Below are 19,745 nucleotides of genomic sequence, written 5' to 3'. Positions count from 1 at the left end.
CCCGGACAGTTGAACAGCTGAAGCTGTACATCAAGCAAGAATGGGAAAAAATTCCACTTACAAAGCTTCAACAATTATTGTCCTCAGTTCCCAAACATTTATTGATGTTGTTAAAAGAAAAGGTGACATAACACAGTGGTAAACATGACCCTGTCCCAAGTTTTTTGGGAACGTGTTGCAGCCATAAAATTCTCAGTTAATGATTATTTGCTAAAAACAATAAAGTTTATCAATTTGAACATTAAATATCTGTCGTGTATTCCATTAAATATAGGTTGAACATGATTTGCAAATCATTATATTTTGTTTTTATGTTCAACACAACATCCCAACTTCATTGGAATTGGGGTTGTATATACATTGTATATCTTTTAAAAAAAATCTTTAAAATCACTCACACGTCTGGGGACCGGGGTTCAAATCCCAGCCCCGCCTGTGTGGAGTTTGCATGTTCTCCCCGTGCCTGGGTGGGTTTTCTCTGGCCACTCCGGTTTCCTCCCACATCCCAAAAACATGCATTAATTGAAGCCCCTAAATATCCCGTAGGTGTGAATGAGAGTGCAAATGGTTGTTTGTTTCTATGTGCCCTGTGATTGGCTGATGACCGCTTCAGAGTGTACCCCGCCTCCCGCCCGAAGATAGCTGGGATGGGCTCCAGCAGCCCGCGACCCTAGTGAGGAGAAACGGCTTGGAAAATGGATGGATGGATGGAAAGCATGGACATTTATATAATCAGTTCCAGAAAAAGTAAAACTAAGACAAAGTTGAAGTTTGTTAATTTATTGATGTCTTGCGTAACATCATGCACAATAAAAGATCCTTTATAGTGCGACTTTTGAGACATACAGTATCGAGTGTCAAAATTAAGAATTTGAATGGTAAGTTTCTTGAGTATGAAGTTGATTATTAATTTTAAATATAGAATCCATTGGAGCAAGTTTTAATCAACCAGATACTTTTTTATTTATTTAATTTATTTCCCAAACCATAAGAAGGTCAATTTGAGAATGTTACTGACATCAAGCATACAGATTGCCATCATAATTAATTAGGAAATACTGTAAAATATGTAAAAATAGGAAGGAGGCAACTACAGTATGTTATACTTTGCACTAAATATTGTTTATTAAAAATGGTTATACTTTGCAATGGTTTGGAACTGTACTGCGGCATACTGAAAACTGTTCCTAATATTTTGATTGTCTCATTTAGCTACACGAGATTCAAAGCTCTTGTGTTACAGTAAATGATCTTAGATTATGCAGGTGGTCATATTGCTGAGGTTGGTCAGTGTAGAGATAAATAATGTTCTGAGCAAATATGTGTTTTTACTCGAAAAAAGAGGAAGAATGCCGAAAGGTCTTTCCATATTCTTCGATATTGTTGTTCCCTCCATCCATCCATTTTCTGAGCCGCTTCTCCTCACAAGGGTCGCGGGCGTGCTGGAGCCTATCCCAGCTATCATCGGGCAGGAGGCGGGGTACACCCTGAACTGGTTGCCAGCCAATCGTAGGGCACATACAAACAAACAACCATTTGCATTCACAGTCACACCTACGGGCAATTGAGAGTCTCCAATTAATGCATGTTTTTGGGATGTGGGAGGAAACCGGAGTGCCCGGAGAAAACCCACGCAGGCACGGGGAGAACATGCAAACTCCACACAGGCGGGGCTGGGGATTGAACCCCGGTCCTCAGAACTGTGAGGCAGACGCTCTAACCAGTCGGGCACCGTGCCGCCTATTTTTGTTCCCTTAAATTAAAAATGTTTGGACACACCCCCTGTAGGACAATTGTATAGTTTTTGGCTTCTGTTGTTTCGAACACTGGAAAAAAAATACAGGTTTAAAAGTCCCATTGTATATGAATCCAATGCCCCTAAAGGGGGACGACTGAATTCAAATGATTGCCTGGATTGGATTTTATTTGTTTTGCCACTGGCAAATTTGCCAACAATAGAGGGAGCGTTTCGCCAACTGCAGATTCCCTTTTGGCTGGAACCATTAAACAGTTCCTCGCATTATTCATTTTCACACATCTGCATAAATGTGTCAAAACCATAAAAAAGAAAAAAAACTGGACAATTTTAAAGACAGTTAAGCAGTTATCATTGATACAAAGTACACTTAATCTTCAATTATTCTCTCAATCTCATACGACTGTACACGTGTGTTTCCAGGGTGGTTACACTGCCTACAGATTTGCCCAGCCTACTGCTGCCACAGCAGCTGCATACAGTGACAGGTAAGATAACATTTCTCCTCAGCAACAGTGGTGTTGTTTGGAACATTGCATGTTATGGCATCCATATGAGCTGGGAAACACACACCCAGCACCAATCCATCAGAACAGGCAACGAACGAGATACTGTGACAAAATGAAAAGGATGTTACATAGAGCAGTTGTGGCTGCAAACACTTTTGCAGTGCCAATTCCGGGCCTGACCAGCACTGAAGATTGGCTCATGCAAACAACTTATTACCAGTGCAGCAAGGTTTTCAGCCCATCCTGCAAGGCCCCGGGACACAGAAGCAAAATAATCACCAAGATCCCAGCACCAAGAGACCGCTGCAAGGCCAAGAACCTGCCCCTTCTGGCACAGACAAAGCACTCAGCCATACCACTAGGGCACTAGGCAAGTTTATTTACTGTACTGATGTGGAATGTCTTAAAGTACCGCAAAACAAAGTACTGTAATTATGTAATTGAAGGCGGCTTTAAATTATCCCAAGGCAAAGGTGTAAACAAAGGCCAATGATGTAGACGCGTTAACCAAACCTGGTGTGGACTTTTGCTTGTGCACCTGTGCCTTGATGTTACCATCTGTGCAGGGCCAAAGTGGCACCATGTGGGTCATGTGACAGCCATAAGGCTCACAGAGGGGAAGCAACAACAGCTGCTTTCATGAGTCCTGACCAGACTTTGGCTTATCTTGGGCGAAAACTAATGCAAATGCAATGCAGTCACTCGTACAAACATGCTCATGTGCTCATGCAACCAAAATATGAGCATTCACAACATAGAATTACTATGCACACATGTATAAAGTAAGCTTGTAAAATAATTAAGCTATTTGAGTGCATGGTATAATTATCTTATTGATCTCAAACTTTGATGACAGAGGACGTTATCAGCATGTCGTCTACAACAACATAAGCAGCAAATATGATATCGTCCAACAACATTGTCAATAAAACAGAACATTCAGAATCAGAGAGTAATCTCTTGCTATTTCACGGTTCACTTATTGCGGATTCAATGCAGAGCAGATTTTTTTTTATTATCAGTATTGTGCTGTTACTCACCTGTACATCCTTGGTTCAGTTAGCATTGCTGGCTATTTGACAATAATGTGGCAGCAATGACTCATATAAGGAAGGACAAATAGGCTCTTTTACTTCGCAGAAAAAGAAACCTTACTGAGCGATTTCAACTCAAGCATTTGGTAAGTTACCAAGTTGCTTAGTAATGCAAAACATGACCAGACATTGGTTAACACACAAGCCACAGTGAGAGTTTCATGAAATAATTTCACAAATACCAACCTCTCCTGATTTACAGGATAGCTAATTCACACACTCATAACAATATGGAAAAATATGGACTTGGTTGGGATAAAAATATGGAACAAATGCAAGTAAAGAGCAACGCTTATCTTGATTTCCTACAACTGGGAAGCATTAGCAAGCATCGTAATCCTTTGGACTGCCTACAATGCTGAGACCGTCACTGTGAGGCACATTGCCTAATGGTTGAGCCAGCAAATGGCCTGTCTTTCACATGCCCACATGGGTTGAATTTCATGTCACTCAAACAGAGAACACCCGCCTTGAACAGGCACGTTCTTGTGCAGAGTGTGTGGGTGGCTACCTTAAGTGGATAAATAAATAACTTCACCTCTTTAAAGCGTTATATAAACCATGTTGACACTGGTTTATATATGAAACTTTAAAATGTATTTAAATATGCAATAAATAATTGGTCACTATTTCACGGCATTTGTCTGTTGCGGGGGTTTTCCAGAACATAACCCCTGCATTTAATGTTGGATTACTGTATTCTTTTTCCTCTATTGTAAAACAATGGGTGATTGGACTAAAGTTACAAGTTGTCTGTAAAGCCATTGGAAATTATATTACACTGTTTATCTTTTCACCTCAGGGTCATATTTAAAACTACATAAATTGCTATGGAATTTGTGTAGCAGTTGCAGTTTACCACACACTCTCCCACACTGTCACACATCCACATAGGACTCTGCACTGTGAGATAAGATAGGTCAAATGCGGTGCTGGGATGAGTGTGAGCGTTGGGCGGGTGCTGCTGTTGAATAGCAATGTCCAAAACTAATCGGGATTAACTTCTAATCGCTTCAACCACTGGGCTGCTATGCAAATCTGCTCAATTATGGGTACACACCCTGGCCCCTGATTGGCTCTTATCGTTGAGGATTAGCACAAGACGGATTGGAAGAGGGGAGATCTGTTCAGACAGCATGACTAGGAGTAAGCAAAGCTGCTCTCCATTTCTGTTAAACTATAAAGTATATATTATGTATTCAGTGCCCCTCGATGATTGAGTATATGTATATTTAACCCTTTTGGACTTGTACTTTGTATTTTATTGTTTCTTTAAGTAATTGCAATGATATATATGTTTTTTCCATATTTGGCCAAACACAAAATGTTCTTTACTGTAGTGAAGAGGGAAAAAAAGTGTCCTGATCACAAACCCAATTTCTGGAATTCCAGTATACACTTGCAGTGGTTTGAAATTTCCCAGATTCCTGGAAGGCAGGAGTTATACTGTCCATCCATTGGTTTTTAAATGCTTATCTTTTGCAAGGTCACAAGTGAGCTGGATCCTTTTCCATCTTACTTTCAGTAATAGGTCTGGACTTCTTGCCTGTCAATCACTGGCAATGTATTGACAAACAACCATTCACACTTATGGGAAATTTATATATATTTTTTTTCTTTTAAATGAACCTGCATGTTTTTAGACTGTGGGAAGAAAACAGTAAAACATGCAAACGTCTCACAAAAATGTCAGACATTTGACTGAGGCAGATGTGCAAACCATGCTGCCCCAGTTGTATTGTATACGTACAAAATTATGTTTCCCAGATGGGAATTGCTCAATATCGAAACTTTTAGATGATAACTGGATTTTATTGTAGTGACTTTTAATAGCATGTCATGTACTTTTATTCTCCGGACAAGTAGCTCATTAATGAGCTATTTGATTTATAAGCTGTGGTCTACCTCAAAGAGAGTTTCGCATCGTTTTATCTTACACACAGTAAATTAATTAATTTAAGAACACGATGTAAGAGTCTCAAAGACTTTTAAAGTCATTTAATGATAACATTTTTAGGAGTCATACTCAGATTTATATGTTTCCGCTTTCTAAAAAATTATGGCCATGTTTTACTAAGTGTCTGATTATTAATCATGAGACTTATTCATCAATACAACAATGGTATCTCGATGGCGAGGAACCGCGAAAATATGTTGTAACCCAAATTGAATAGCCAGGGCTTTCTAAAGAGTCACAAAAGAAGAATAGGTTCTTATTTACTATCAAGATGAGTGAAGGTAAAGTGAAGAAGATCCATTAATGTTATCCTTGGGTGACTGGTTGGCACTATGGGGAAAATAGTGAGGCCAAAATGATTATGTAAAGCACAAATATGAAGAGGTAGGTGAGGTTGATAGACAACTGTTTCCCTCAAGATTACAAGACTTTACTATTGAGACATTATTCATTGCTCCATTTAAAAAAAAAAAACTAAATAGATATGCTTCTTTAAAAAAAATACATGCCAGTCCAGCTGCTGCAGCAGTGGAACGAAGTTGGATAGCCAATTTGCGAGGAAGTCACTCACCACCACACACACATACACACTATTATATGAATACACTGCAAACAAAACAAAAAAAAAGAAGAGGCTTCAAACTGTGGTAACCGTGGGGGTGACACTAAACACACATACATGCGAGCACACACTCACGCTAAAAGTGTGCGGGTGACCCCCACTTGCAAGACAGCAGCGCTATAATTATAAACAAACAAATAAAAAGGGTTAAAACAATAATCACAATTCAGTTCAACTAAGTATTTGGGGATTTGTTCATTTCCAAACAAGCAAAGCTCCATTACAAGCAAAGCTCCAAACAAGCAAAGCTCCATTATTCAGTTCATTTTAATGGGGAATATAAACTGACCATCAAAGGGGCATATCAACAAGGCAAAAACAAACCAAGAACAGCAAAACAATGGTGACACTGGCAAGTGCAGCAGTCTGTGTGGAAAACAACATCTTACTTGATGTGCGACCCGTTTGGAATTCTGCGCCTGCTGTGCACAACCTGAAAATGCCACATAACACAGGAATATTGAACCAGGTTCAGTCAGAGTTGTCACCATACCAGAAGTTTGATCAAGTTTGATACACCCACTTGAAAGTACTTGTACATTATTTGCAGGGACCAAACATGCAATTGCCATGAATGAATTGTCAACTTACACACTATTTGGTGTGTTCTGATATCACACTATCTACTTAGTTGACTCAGCTATCACCTCCCAATGACTACTGCCTGCCATGCTTACACCCCCCTGGTGAAAATTGAAATCTGATCGGCATTTACCGATTCCGGAACATACTGTGCAGAACTGAATGGAACTATACCACTATATAAAAATGTGGCTTAAGCGGCGCTGAGTTTTTCTGGAAATGTTCCATTATCACCTTTTTGTTTTGGATATTTCTCTTCCAGGCTCAGTACCTTGTCTTACAAGTCCCCCAAATAGCATTTTTTTTTTTTTTTTTTTACTTATGAGCCATTGCTTGGTCATTTTTTTATTTTATTTTATTGTATTATTATTATTTTTTTGCTTTATGTTGCGGAGCGCCAACATTTTATTTATGAGTGCTAATTTACTAATTTTAATTTACAGTACTCTAATTATTAAATTATTATTTGTTTATATTCGCTTTATGTTTTTTCATGTTTTTATACAATACAGTGCTAATTTTATTATTTGAAAACACATAAAAACAATTGTGGTGGTTTTGGGGGGCTGGGACAGATTAATAGAAGTTCAGTTAATTTTAATGGGGAATATTGATTTGATATACAAATATTTCAAATTACAAGCTCGGTAACGGAACTAATTAAACCTGTCAGTTATTGCATTCGACTTTTTTGTAAAAATATTATCTGTTTGTGATTTGAAAAAGGTTTTATTCATCAGTAGACATCGAGGAACAGCATATGTATACAGTATACTGTACATCCAGGTTTGTTCAGTATCTGACAGCAAGCGAACCGCAATTAGACATACTTAGGATTTCTTTTTCAAGTTGTTGTCATGATTTAAACAACATTCTTGACCAACTGGAGAGCAATTTGGAAATTGTTGCTGTAAGCTAACTACGGAAATTGTCATAGTTCCCTCCAACTAGTCACATTGACATTCTATCGTCTTTACATTTTGCTGTTTATTTTGTTGTTCTTCTTCTTTCTTTTGTATCATTTGTTCAACTTTTTATTGTATATTCGTTGTCCCTTTTTTATGATTTCTTAATAATAATTCTAATAATGTATATTAATTCCTAGATTGGTGAGATTTGTTATACGTCCAAGGGAGGTTCTACAACTCTTCCGATTTCCCTGACTCCAAATGTTTTTGTTATTGAAAATGTTTATTAGTATGTGGATATATTTATAATCAACCCCATATGATCTGTTTTCTCTGATGTCTCTGTAGTTATGGACGAGTATATGCTGCCGATCCCTACAACCACACACTCACTCCAGCAGCCACATACAGCGTTGGTGCCATGGTAAGAGTGCCATGCCTGTCATACATCGTTCCTTCCTCACAATCTACCTCATCTGTACTAGAGTGACAACTTTAGCATTATGAGGACAAAAAAAAAATCTACAATATTGAATTCAGTTCCTCTTTTGCTGTGCATGTCACTTGATTTAATTGTGTTTTCCTTGTTCAGCACTGCAGTAGGTGCAGGCGGGAGTGGAGTGGGAATAATACAGGCTAAATGGCCAATTATCACATTTTGTTTCACTGATGAGGGAAATGGCAAAATCATGCTGATAATACTCTGAGCCATTTGAGCTTTTAGATCCAAATAGTAAATCACAATGAGCTAATCATCAGAATTGCATCCATACTTATGAACCCTTTCATTTACCAGTGTACTTAACAGGAGCAGCTATAATAGGCTTGTTGTCATACAGTCCAAAGCCCCATTCTCACCTGGGAGAACGGGATCTTTTTTTTTAAGAACCCGTTTCATAGTTGATGAAACATTCTGCAACTTGCATTATTTGGAGGCCCTAACCTCAAATTCTGACGTTATCCTTTTTCTTCTCTTCATTTCGTTAATGGTGGACAGCAAAATAACTAAGTCCAGAGACAAGCTCACTACCAAAAAATGTAATAGACACATCTGGGGTGAGTCTGAAACACTAATTACGCCTCTAACCATAATGGACACGGTGTAGATCTGGGGGACACATATCTTTAAACTAACATATGTTTCTCATCATTTATGGAATGTGCATCAGAATATAATATAGATTGATATTCAAGGTATAGCAATTGCAGGAAAATGTATATTATTAGTTTACCCTTGCCAAACCATAGGAATTGAAATTTGAAAACAATTTATTTTAGATCAATAGTAACAGAATACAAAAACTCTGCCTGTGAATGGTTATTTGTCAATATGTGCCATGTACATCGCAATTGTGTCGGGGTTTTTAGTTTTTTTCACTGGGAGCGCTGCAGGAGAGTGGGATGTTGCACTCCTGTCTTTGTCAGACTTGCAGACAATGTTAATGAGGCCGAATCGGCAGTAGAGGACAGCGATGAACCATTTTAGAATCAAGATCACTCCCAGTTTGTTTCATCCCACCCACACATGACAACGCATGCGAGTTACAATGAGGAAATGGCCGCAGTCATAGGCTGCAAGTTGGACAAGTTGAATCATTTTACAATCGAACAGATGATGTATATGTATATATTTCCCAGAGAATGTGTTGAGGCATCTGCCTCACAGCTCTGAGGACCGCAGTTCAAATTCCGGCCTCGCTTGTGGGGAGTTTGCATGTTCTCCCTGTGCCTGCGTGGGTTTTCTCCGGGTACTCCGGTTTCCTCCCACATCCCCAAAACATGCATGGTAGGAGGATTGAAGACTATAAATTGCCCGTAGGTTTGAATGTGAGTGTGAATGCTTGTGAATGCCTGTTACCGTGGGGGACCATCCGGCAACATCCCCCGGACACGGCTATGGTGTCCTTGAGCAAGACAGTGATACCCCGAACTGCTCCCCGGGCGCTTCAGCTGCCCCTTGCTCAAGTGTGTTACACTAACAAGTGTGTGTGTTCACTGTGATGGGTAAAATGCAGAGGACAAATTTCGTGTGCATGCATGCATGTTCATGAGAATAAAAGTGATTCTTCTACTTCTTCTTCTTGTTTGTTTATATGTGCCCTGCGATTGGCTGGCAACCAGTTCAGGGTGTACCCCGCCTCCTGCTCGCAGTTAGCTGGGATAGGCTCCAGCACGCCCGCAACCCTAGTGAGGATAAGCGGAACAGAAAATGGATGAATGGATGTGTTGTGGTAGTTAGCAGAAGTATGTGTGTGTCATAAATGTGACAAAGTACAACACAAATCCTGGACGTGTGACGTGGCCCACGTTCGTCATATATCAAGCTCCTCTAAACAATGAAAGTCTGTGACTCACCTGACATCGGGTGAGTTGCGTCACCCGCCGCTTGTATATCGGTAAATACATTATTATTTTTGGGAGGTGGGGGGGGGGGGGTCACGAAAGCAAAAAAATATACCCAAAAAAGGTAGAAATGTATTTTTTTTCTCCTGGTGAAAGAAGGGAGTGTATTCTTGCATTAGGTAGATTCGGTGTATAATCGTAGAATACACTATTCTGTGGGTCTTGAAATATAAGTCAAAATGCCCTAAAATGGCTGGCACTCAAGGGATTGTCTTTTCTGAAAATGTCTTTTTTGAAAAGGAAACGATCTCACGTTTGCCTGCAGGATTTTCTGGAAGACAGCCAAATTCAGTGTTCCATTAATCACAGCGTGTCATCCAGGTCTTGTAGAAGCAAAGCAGCCCCAAACCATCACACTGTAACCACTATGTTTGACTTGGTGTGATTTTATTTGCATCAAATGCTCAAAAAAAAAATTGTAATTTATTTTCATTTATTTACTTATTTTTTAATGCCAGGCACAACAGGCTGCAAACCTTTTCTCTCATCAGTCCACCTGATTATGTATTGGGGACTATAAAGCTGTTTCTTGGCAAAAGTGAGAATAGCCTTATTGCTCTTTTTTGTCAGAAGTCATTTTTCCATTAGAACTGGATACCATTTTTGCCCAGTGTCTTTCTTATGATTGAGTCACAAACACTGACCTTAACTGAGGCCATTGATGCCTGCAGTTCTTTGGACATCGTTCTGGGTTTGTGAACTCCTGGATAAGTTGTCGATGCACTCATAAAGTAATTTTGACTGGCTGACCACTCCTGGGAAGGTTCACCACTGTTCTCAGTTTTCTCCACTTGTGGATAATGGCTCTGACCATGATTTTCTGAAGGCCCAAAGCCTTAGAAAGGTCTTTGTAACCTTTTCCAGATGGATTTATTGCTGTCACTTTCATTCTCATTTTTTCTAGAACTTGTTTGGATCGTGGCACGATGCATTTCTTTGAGATCTTGTAGCCTACTTCACTTTGTTTGACAGGTACAGTTTAGGTGATTACTTGATTCAGCGGTAATCATGTCTGTGTGTGTTCTGTGAAATCAAACTCAGCTTTCCAAAAAGTTAACTCATGATTTTAACATTGTGGCATTTTGTCACATATAAGGGCCATATTTTTTTCCCTTAATAAATAGCAACTGCATTTTGTATTTACTTGGGTTGTCTTCACGAGATAATAAAATTGGATTGATGATCTGAAACATTTAAGGATACTACTTATTGTGCGATTTTGCACACTGCTCTTCATAGGTTTGCTTAGGGCTTCCCTTGCCCAGCTTCTCAGGCATTGTGCATGAGCTTTTTTGCATCGCTGACATATCCTCACTTAAACTTAATTGAATTTGTCTGCGCTGCTAACGGCAGTCCAAATGCCACATTAATCCCGCCTGTAAAAGGTGATGAATGACCTCATGCTTTGGCAGCCCAGTCCATGTTAGTTATTATATTTCTAATTTGGTGGATACCACCTCACCCCACACTCCTTGGTAATGAAATAATTAGTCATTTTGATAATTAAATCTCCTGTGGCGCTGCAGCCACAGGGAGGACGTGAGGGAGGAAGAATTGAGTGAGAGATGGTCAGAGAGGATGGTTCAAATGTGATCATTGGTCACAATTCCCCACTCAAACCGAAGAGAAATAGCAATGTAATAAGAAAACATATTTTAATCCATTAATCAAATTGCATAAACTTATGTGCCAGTTATGCCAGTCAGTTAATGCATTGTTAGCAATAAGCAAACGTAAAATGGCAGGAGTCTATATACAGTCATCCCTTGCTGTAACGTGATTCACTTTTTTGCGGCTTCATTACATCGCAGGTTTTTTTTAGCGTACTTGAATTGCAAATTATTTTCAATTTCCCGCAAAATAGACTGTTTCTGCAGAGTAATCGGCGTAAACCAGGAGAAATTAGTGCTTAAAAGAATGTCCAAAGTTTGGGATCAATTCATCCATCTATTTTCCTCCACTTATCCAACTTCGGGTCGGATTGGGCAGCAGCTTAAGCAGGAAAGCTCAGACTTCCCTCTCCCTAGCCACTTTGTCCAGCTCTTCCGGGGGGGATCCGAGGCATTCCCAGCCCGGCCGAGAGACATAGTCTCTCCAGCATGTCCTGGGTCGATGCGCCTGTCGATCTCCCACTCCATTCTCCCCTCACTCGTGAACAAGACCCCGAGATACTTGAACTCCTCCTCTTTGGGCAGGATCTCCTTCCTGACCCGAAGAGGGCATTCCACCCTTTTCTGACTGAGGACAATAGCCTCAGATTTGGAGGTGTTGATTTTGATCCCAGCCGCTTCACACTCGTGAAACGTTCCAGAGAGAGTTGGCGATCACGGCTTGGTGAAGCCATCAGAACCACATCAGCTGCAAAAAGGAGCGACATGATACTGATGTCACCAAACCGGACCCCTTCAACACCTCAGCTACCCCTAAAAATTCTGTCAATAAAGGTAATGAACAGAATCGGTGACAAAAGGCAGCCTTGGCGGAGTCCCAACTCTTACTGGAAACAAATCCGACTTACTGCCGGCAATGCGGACCAAACTCTGACACCGGTCGTACAGGGACCAAACAGCCCGCCAGGGAATCCGGTATCACATACTCCCAGAACACCTCCTACAGGACTCTCCGAGGGACACGGTCGAATGCCTTCTCCAAGTCCGCAAAAGATATATAAGACTGGTTGGGCAAACTCCCATGCACCTTCGAGTTTAGAGCTGGCTCTCTGTTCCACAGACAGGACAAAAACCACACTGAATCTGAGATTTGACTTCCTAACAGACCCTCCACTCCAGAACCCCTGAATAGACCTGACCAGGGAGGCTGAGGAGTGTGATTCCCATATAGTTTGAACGGACCCTCCAATCCCCCTTCTTAAAAAGGGGGACCGCCACCCCGGTCTGCCAATCCAAAGGCATTGCCCTCCATGCGATGTTGCAGAGACGTGTCAACCGGGATAGCCACACAACATCCAGAGCCTTTAGGAACTCAGAGCGGATCTCATCCACCCCGGGGCCCTGCCACCGAGGAGCTTTTTAACCACCTCGGTGACCTCAACCTCAGAGAAGAACCCACCCATACACCCCACGTCAGAGTCCTCAGACTCTTCTTACTCATGGGAAGTCGTCTCGGTGCAATTGAGGTCTATTTGGCCCACTGACTAACAACATCCTGAGTTGAGGTCTGCAGCGCGCCGTCCCCACTATACACAGTGTATATTCTTTGTTTGTCAGTTTTGTTGTGCAACAAGGGAGTTTGAAATACTCCCTCTGCTTATTTTTTAAGTTATTTAATTATTCTGGTGTTTATTGAAAATACAGCTGTACAGAAAAGGGTTTTAGGGGACAGTAAAATTGTGTTCTTATTTGTGGATGGGGACACACTCAGTGAGGACTGCAACAACTCACCAATAGAACAAGATGAGAGAGGACAGAAAAGGCGAGGACAGGACAGGATGTGGGAAACAAGGCAGTGCTACTGATGAGTGGTGTGGTGATATACTTTTTATAGTGTCTAAACACAAGTCAGAACCTGTGACATCTTAATATAACCTGTGTTATTATTAGTGGTCCCAGCACAAACAATTAAAGCCTATAGTGTGTCTATGGAACTTATTAGTGAATGAACACCATATCACATGCATGTTTGTCAACTGGTGTACGCAGTTGCTGAGTCAGCACAATGAGGAAGGGTGGGCCTGGCCCCCCTCAACCCGCAAGGAGGGGCCATCCCAGGGAGCCCATCCTGCGGGGGAACCAGCCAGGGGTATAGACGGTGTTGACGGTGCGCAGCTTCCCCCTCCCGAGACAGCAGATGATGGACCAGAATTTGCTTAAAGCCGTCCAGAAGTTGTTCTCCATGGCCTCGCTGAACTCCGCCCATGGGTTTTTGCCTCAGCGACCACTAAAGCTGAATTCTGCTTGTCCAGCCAGTACTCATCAGCTGCCTCCGGAGTACCACAGGCCAAAAAGGCCTGATAGGACTCCTTCTTCAGCTTGACGACATCCCTTACCGCAGGTGTCCACCAACGGGTTCAGTGATTACTGCCATGACAGGCACCGACAACCTTACGGCCAGAGCTCCAGATGGCAGCCTCAACAATGGAAGCACGGAACATGGTCCACTCGGACTCAATGTCCCCCGCCTCCCCGGGAAGTTCTGTCAGAGGTGGGGTTGAAGCTCCTTCTGACAGGGGACTCTGCCAGATATTCCCAGCCGACCCTCACAATACGTTTGGGTTGGACCGGCAACTTCCCCCACCATCGGTGCCAAATCACTACCAGGTGGTGATCGGTTGAGAGCTCTGCCCCTCTCTTCACCCGAGTGTGAAGAGAGGGGAAGCCACCATCATGCGGTTGCAAGTCTGATGACATGACCACAAAGTCGATAATCGAACTGTGGCCAAGTGTGTCTTGGTGCCAAAGTGCACATTTGGACATCCTCTCGTCCACTGGGGTAAACCCCAACATACAGGCACCTAGTCGGGGGGCAATAAGTATGCCCACAACTGATCGCCGCATCTCACTGTCGGCAACTCCAGAGTGGAAAAGAGTCCAACCCCTCTCAGAGCCCAAGCTGTGTGTGGAGGTGAACCCAGCTATGTCTAGTCGGAACTTCTCAACCTAGCACACTAACTCAGGCTCTTTCCCTGCCAGAGAGGTGACATTCCACTTAGGTCCATGTATTTTCATCATCATCATAAGGTGTCATTTGAGCCGTGCTTTGTCTGGTTCCTCACCTAGTACCTGTTTGCCAAAGGTGACCCTACCAGGGCATTAAAAAAAAAGTTTCCCCTCAGGGTCAGTCTGGTGGCTGTCCAGGACACCTGAGGTGAGGTACTTGGCTGGGAAGTTGAGGAGGTCGGCCATGATGCCGAACCCAATGGCAATGCAGGGGCCAGGCAATAGGGTTGGGTGGCAGCCGCTGGAAGAGCGCTGCCGGATCGAGGTCGGGTAGCAGCCCCTGGACGAGTGTCGCCGGAGCACGTTGGGTGGCGGCCGCTGGACGAGCGCTGCTGGAGCAAGGACGGGTGGCGACCACTGGAAGAGCACCGCCGGAGCCTGGCACAGCTGCCGAAGAGCAGTGATGAGAATCCGGCGCAGCTGCCGGGGAGCAGGGACAGGAGCCTGCCACAGCTTTTGGGGAGCAGGGTGACGCCATGTTCCTCCCGCTGGGTCTTGTTCTGGGTGGTTCATTCTGTCACGTTTGGTTTTTGAAGGCACGGAGACAAGGAAGTCGAGGACCCAAGTGCAGGGAATCAGGGAGGCAAGGCAGGAGTGCAGGAGACTCACAAATGATATTTAATTTCCAAAAAAAGGCAAACAACGAACATGGAAAAAGCAAACTAAACAAAGTCCCACAACTGAAAACCAAAGTAACAAAGAAACACTTGAATAAACCTAAAACTGGAAACAAGACATGAGTACTGAAACTACAGACGACTATGACGTGACAAAGACAGGGACAATGATAATGAACTGAAAAGAACTGAAAGAAACCAGGGAACTAAATACAAACAGATTTACGCGACAACGAGGAACACCTGGACAAGACACGAGTGGCTGGAGGGAGCTGATTGGTCGACACAAGGTAGAAGGTTGACAAGAACAGGTGGACACAATAACGAAATGAGCATACAATACATGAAAAACATGGAACACAGGAAAACATGAAAAAACTAAACAACCCAAACCAAAACACAGACCATGAAGATTTAGTTCTCTTGCCATTGTTTCCTATGAGAAATTTTGATTCAAATTCCACACAAATTGAAAATTGTTTCTTAAAAAACATTTTTCTTTGGCTATTTATAACATACCAAATGGGATACATTTCAACCTCCTCAATAAACTTTTTGCAGGCATAATCCAGCATAATCCATTTTTAATCGATGCGCACAGTCAGAATTGTGCAATTTCTGCCAAATGACGCTTTTATTTGAGTTGTTGTTTTATTTTTGAATCCATCCTTCCCTCCAATTTGTAACAGTTATATTGACTGGATTTCTTTCACATAGCTGTTGGCATGTTCCCCTGGCATGAAGTGTCTCGCTGTGCTTGCTGCATGACGATTGCTCCGGTCATGGGTCTTTTCATCCCCCATGGGTTTGCACTGGAAAAACGGTAATGTAATGTTGGAACTATAGTAGTAGTTGATACTGGACGAAGGGGGGCTAACAAGAGTGGCATGTGTTTATTTTTTTCATTGTATTTGGTTGTTGTTACAATGATTTTACAATTTCTTGTTTATAATGTGTTTCATGGTGGTGTTGGTCTGTACGTCTTTCAGAATGCATTCACCCCGCTGACAGATGCCAAAACACGGAGCCATGTTGACGACGTAGGACTTGTGCTGTCCTCCCTCCAGGCTAGTATATACCGGGGAGGCTACAGCCGTTTTGCTCCCTATTAGCAACACTTCCTAAATGAAACACAACCTTCCAACTGGACAGGAAGAAAGCATGTGCGTATGTGTGTGTGTGCGTGTGTATGTGTGTGTGTGTGTGTGTGTGTGTGTGTGTGTTTGAATGAGTGTGAATAAAAGAGAGACGTTGCTGAGGCCTGGCTATTGCAATACAAGCAATTCAAGCATCATTTCAGCATCTCCAACGAGAGAGAAAAATATGTAAGATTAAAATAACAGCTGATATTTTTCATCTTATACCTCAGATATTTTGTGCTGTGTATTTTGATATTGTGGGGTTTTAATTTCTAAAGATTTAAACATAGTTTTCAGCTGTAGAAATTGTGTCCATGATACTAATAGAGTAAACGTTAGAGTAAAAGTTAGGACACAGAGGAAATATTTATCTGATTCACATTGTTGTATATAACACCCACTCTGTATGATAAATATTTTGACGATGAAAAGCTTGTATCTCCAAAATCTTGAGATTTTTGCTTTTATTCCTAAACAATTAAAATTATTTTTGTCCTTATGTTTCAGAAAAAGAGGAAACAAATTCAAGCTTTTCATTGCGTAGCATTGTTCTATTTTTTACATGTTTAAAGCGACTATGCTTGTTAACTGTTTTTGTTCTCTCTGCATTCTTTTGCACTTACTAATTTTGACTGATGCATTTTTTTATTCCATTTGGGATCATGTCAAGAGCTCTTGAGAACATTGTCATATAAATTAAGTTTTTATGAACATTCGCGGCCAGGATAGGCTAATTAAAAGCAGCATAGAGAAGCAAAGGATTGCTAATTATTTGAACTCCATCATCTCAAGATCATGACTTTCTTATCTCATTTGTTTTGGGGAAAAGCTATTTTCGTATGACCTCAAATTTATATTTCACTGTGCAGTTTGGTTATGTCATTTTAAAATGTCCTGCATTCAGTTCTAGTAAAATATTTTGGCGTGTGTATGGTTTTATTTATTTTGTTCTCTTAAGTTATTTTTCGTTTTTTGCTTTTCCATATATGTATCACTGAGCTTTTGTTACTTATTTTGGGATAATTTTGTCATGATCTGAAATTTAGATGGAGATGCTGGATGGTAAGTTCTAAGCAATGCCAGCAAGTACCAGCTTTCATAGATGATAGTGAGGTGAGCATACCTGTAGTTAGTGTTATAGTTATGTCAGTAGAGACAAAATTATATGAGTCAGCACGTTATTCAGACTGTAGCTTTATTGACTAAATAATGTAGTTGGATCTTATATCACATCAAACCAAAGGTTTCAGTAGCCATATCTGGCGTGTTCATGTATTTAGACAAGATTCTTCATAGTATAAAAAGGGGAAGGACTGCCATGGCAACCCAAACATTTGTTCATTCATTAGTTGATTATCTGTGAGCTAAAATATGGGGAAAAAAGTTTGATCACTCATCTGAATAATGTGAATGAGAGGAAAAGTCAGAATCTTTTAGATAAACTTAGACATTAATCGTAAATTGAGCAATTTGCTGCACTAATCCTTTTCTGTTCTGAGGAGCAATGGTCTTTGGTATTTTTTATTTATTTATTTGTTTTTTTAATAGGAACTTCCAGAAAATTCATTGGTAAAACTGATGATTTTTATATTGCAGGAGAGATTTAAAAATATATATTGCAGTGTCTTTTTTTTAAATTTTCATTTGGTTTTGCTTTTTTTGTCTAGTAATTGAAAATGTATGGAGGATAAAATATAATACTCAAACAATGTATGATATTTGAACTGTGCAGTGAAGATGTTATCTTATATGAAATACATTATAGTATAATGTTTTAGATTTAGGCATATAGATCAGTTGTTAGGGCAAGCTAGCTCCTTTTCTATCAAGTCATGTTCCGATTTATGGCAAATCATTACAAATAATTACATTGTAGTTATACAGTATAGCTTAAACGCTCATTTGTTTACTTTGTCAAATATACCATTTTGCACATGTTACTTGTAATTTCCACATAAATCTGAGACATATCAGTGCTTTAGGTTTCCCATTTCTTTTATTTCAGTTGATTTTGCTTTTGTTATTCTTAATGTGACATAGCTTACTTTTGTAGTCTATCAATCTTTACTCTTTGACAAATACCTGTTTGAATATTACACAATTATATACATATGAAAAGTAAATCATTTGTGAACAAGATAATTAATGATGTACATAGACCTTCATGGAATCAATCTGTAGTGTATTTTAACGACGCTATTTGGTGAAAGGGAGCTTGGCTATGGCTGCATTGCGAGCAACTCCTTGCACCACATTCTGTTTACAAATGTTCCCAATTAGTGGTGATGTTACACACATATCTTCCCTTTTGTATTTATCACAAATTAGAACCCTCAGATGCACCACATCAAAGGCGGTGTAAATGCATCAGGGCAGTTTGGGTCTGCTGGTTAAAATCTGTGTATGTACATTCTGAATGACGATGTATGCTCAGAGACAGGGTGGCTGAAGGTCTTTACTATGCTGAATGTCTGACTCTGCAACTAATTTATCTAAGTGCTTCTTCCAGTAGGTGTTGTGGTTCAAAACGAGGCTTCTTGCACTGTCATCGTATGTGCATGTACTATGGTTCTTCCACTTGTCAATAACCATCAATAAAGTTTTGTTTTCTCAAATGTTTTTATGCTTGGTTTCCTTATTGCACATATTTTAAGATGTAAGAAAAAAGAAGAAACATGTTTTTTTGTTTTTTTTTCACCCTAGTAAATGAATACATTTCAAGGGGATTATTTGTTATGAGTAAATCACAAACGTTGATCAAAATAGAGGATAATGTTAATCCTTTCATTGTGTTAATCAAACACTTGGGTTCAGCTCATGAAGCCAACAGAACCACAGTCTGCAAAAAGCAGAGATGCAATACTGAAGCCACCAAATCTATACGCCTCGGCCGTGGCAAGAAATTTAAAAGTTATGAACAGAACAAAGGGCAAACTTTGGCGGAGTCCAACCATCACCAGAAACAAATCCAATGCGAACCAAACTCTGACACCGGTCGTAAAGGGAACGAACAGCCTCAGGACCTTGCCGAGGGTGTAGAGCTGGTCCACTGTTCCACAGCCAGGACGAAAACCACACTGCTCCTCCTGAATCTGAGATTCGACTTCCCGACGGATCCTCCTCTCCAGCACCCCTGAATAGAGTTTACCAGGGAGGATGAGGGGTGTGATCCCCCTGGAGTTGCAACACGCTCTCTGGTCCCCCTTCTTAAAAAGGCGGACCACAACCCCAGTCTGGCAATGCAGAGACACTGTCCCCAATGTCCACGCGATGTCACAGAGGCGTGTCAACCAGGACAGCCCCACAAAATCCAGAGCCTTTAGGAACTCCGGGTGAATCTCCTCCACCCCTGGGGCCTTGCCACCGAGGAACCTTTTAACCACCTCGGTGAGCCCGCTTCAGAGATCCCATCCCTGCTTCCTCATGGGAAGACATGTCGGTGGAATTGAGGAGTCGACATCTCGAGTCGAGGTCAGCAGCAT

General features: G+C 41.2%; 1 protein-coding gene across 11 annotated transcripts in view; it reads left to right on the top strand.

Annotated features, from left to right (window-relative positions):
* rbfox1 (RNA binding fox-1 homolog 1) overlaps nt 1–18,850 on the top strand; it is a 343,897-nt gene extending 325,047 nt beyond the window's left edge. For 8 of the 11 annotated variants that reach the window (XM_061701033.1, XM_061701031.1, XM_061701035.1 and 5 more), the window contains 3 exons: nt 2,180–2,244; nt 7,777–7,852; nt 16,114–18,850. In XM_061701033.1, the coding sequence (XP_061557017.1) occupies nt 2,180–2,244; nt 7,777–7,852; nt 16,114–16,236 (264 nt within the window). In that variant the 3' untranslated portion in view covers nt 16,237–18,850. The remainder of the gene's footprint in view (nt 1–2,179; nt 2,245–7,776; nt 7,853–16,113) is intronic. The other 3 variants (XM_061701036.1, XM_061701038.1, XM_061701037.1) reach the window with 3 other exon arrangements.
* The last annotated feature ends 895 nt before the right edge of the window (nt 18,851–19,745 follow it).

Source organism: Phycodurus eques, chromosome 16 (genome assembly GCF_024500275.1).
Source record: "Phycodurus eques isolate BA_2022a chromosome 16, UOR_Pequ_1.1, whole genome shotgun sequence".
NCBI classification, from domain to species: Eukaryota; Metazoa; Chordata; class Actinopteri; order Syngnathiformes; family Syngnathidae; genus Phycodurus; species Phycodurus eques.
The sequence above is the reverse complement of the archived record's forward strand: the minus strand, read 5'-3'. Positions and strand labels throughout refer to the sequence as shown.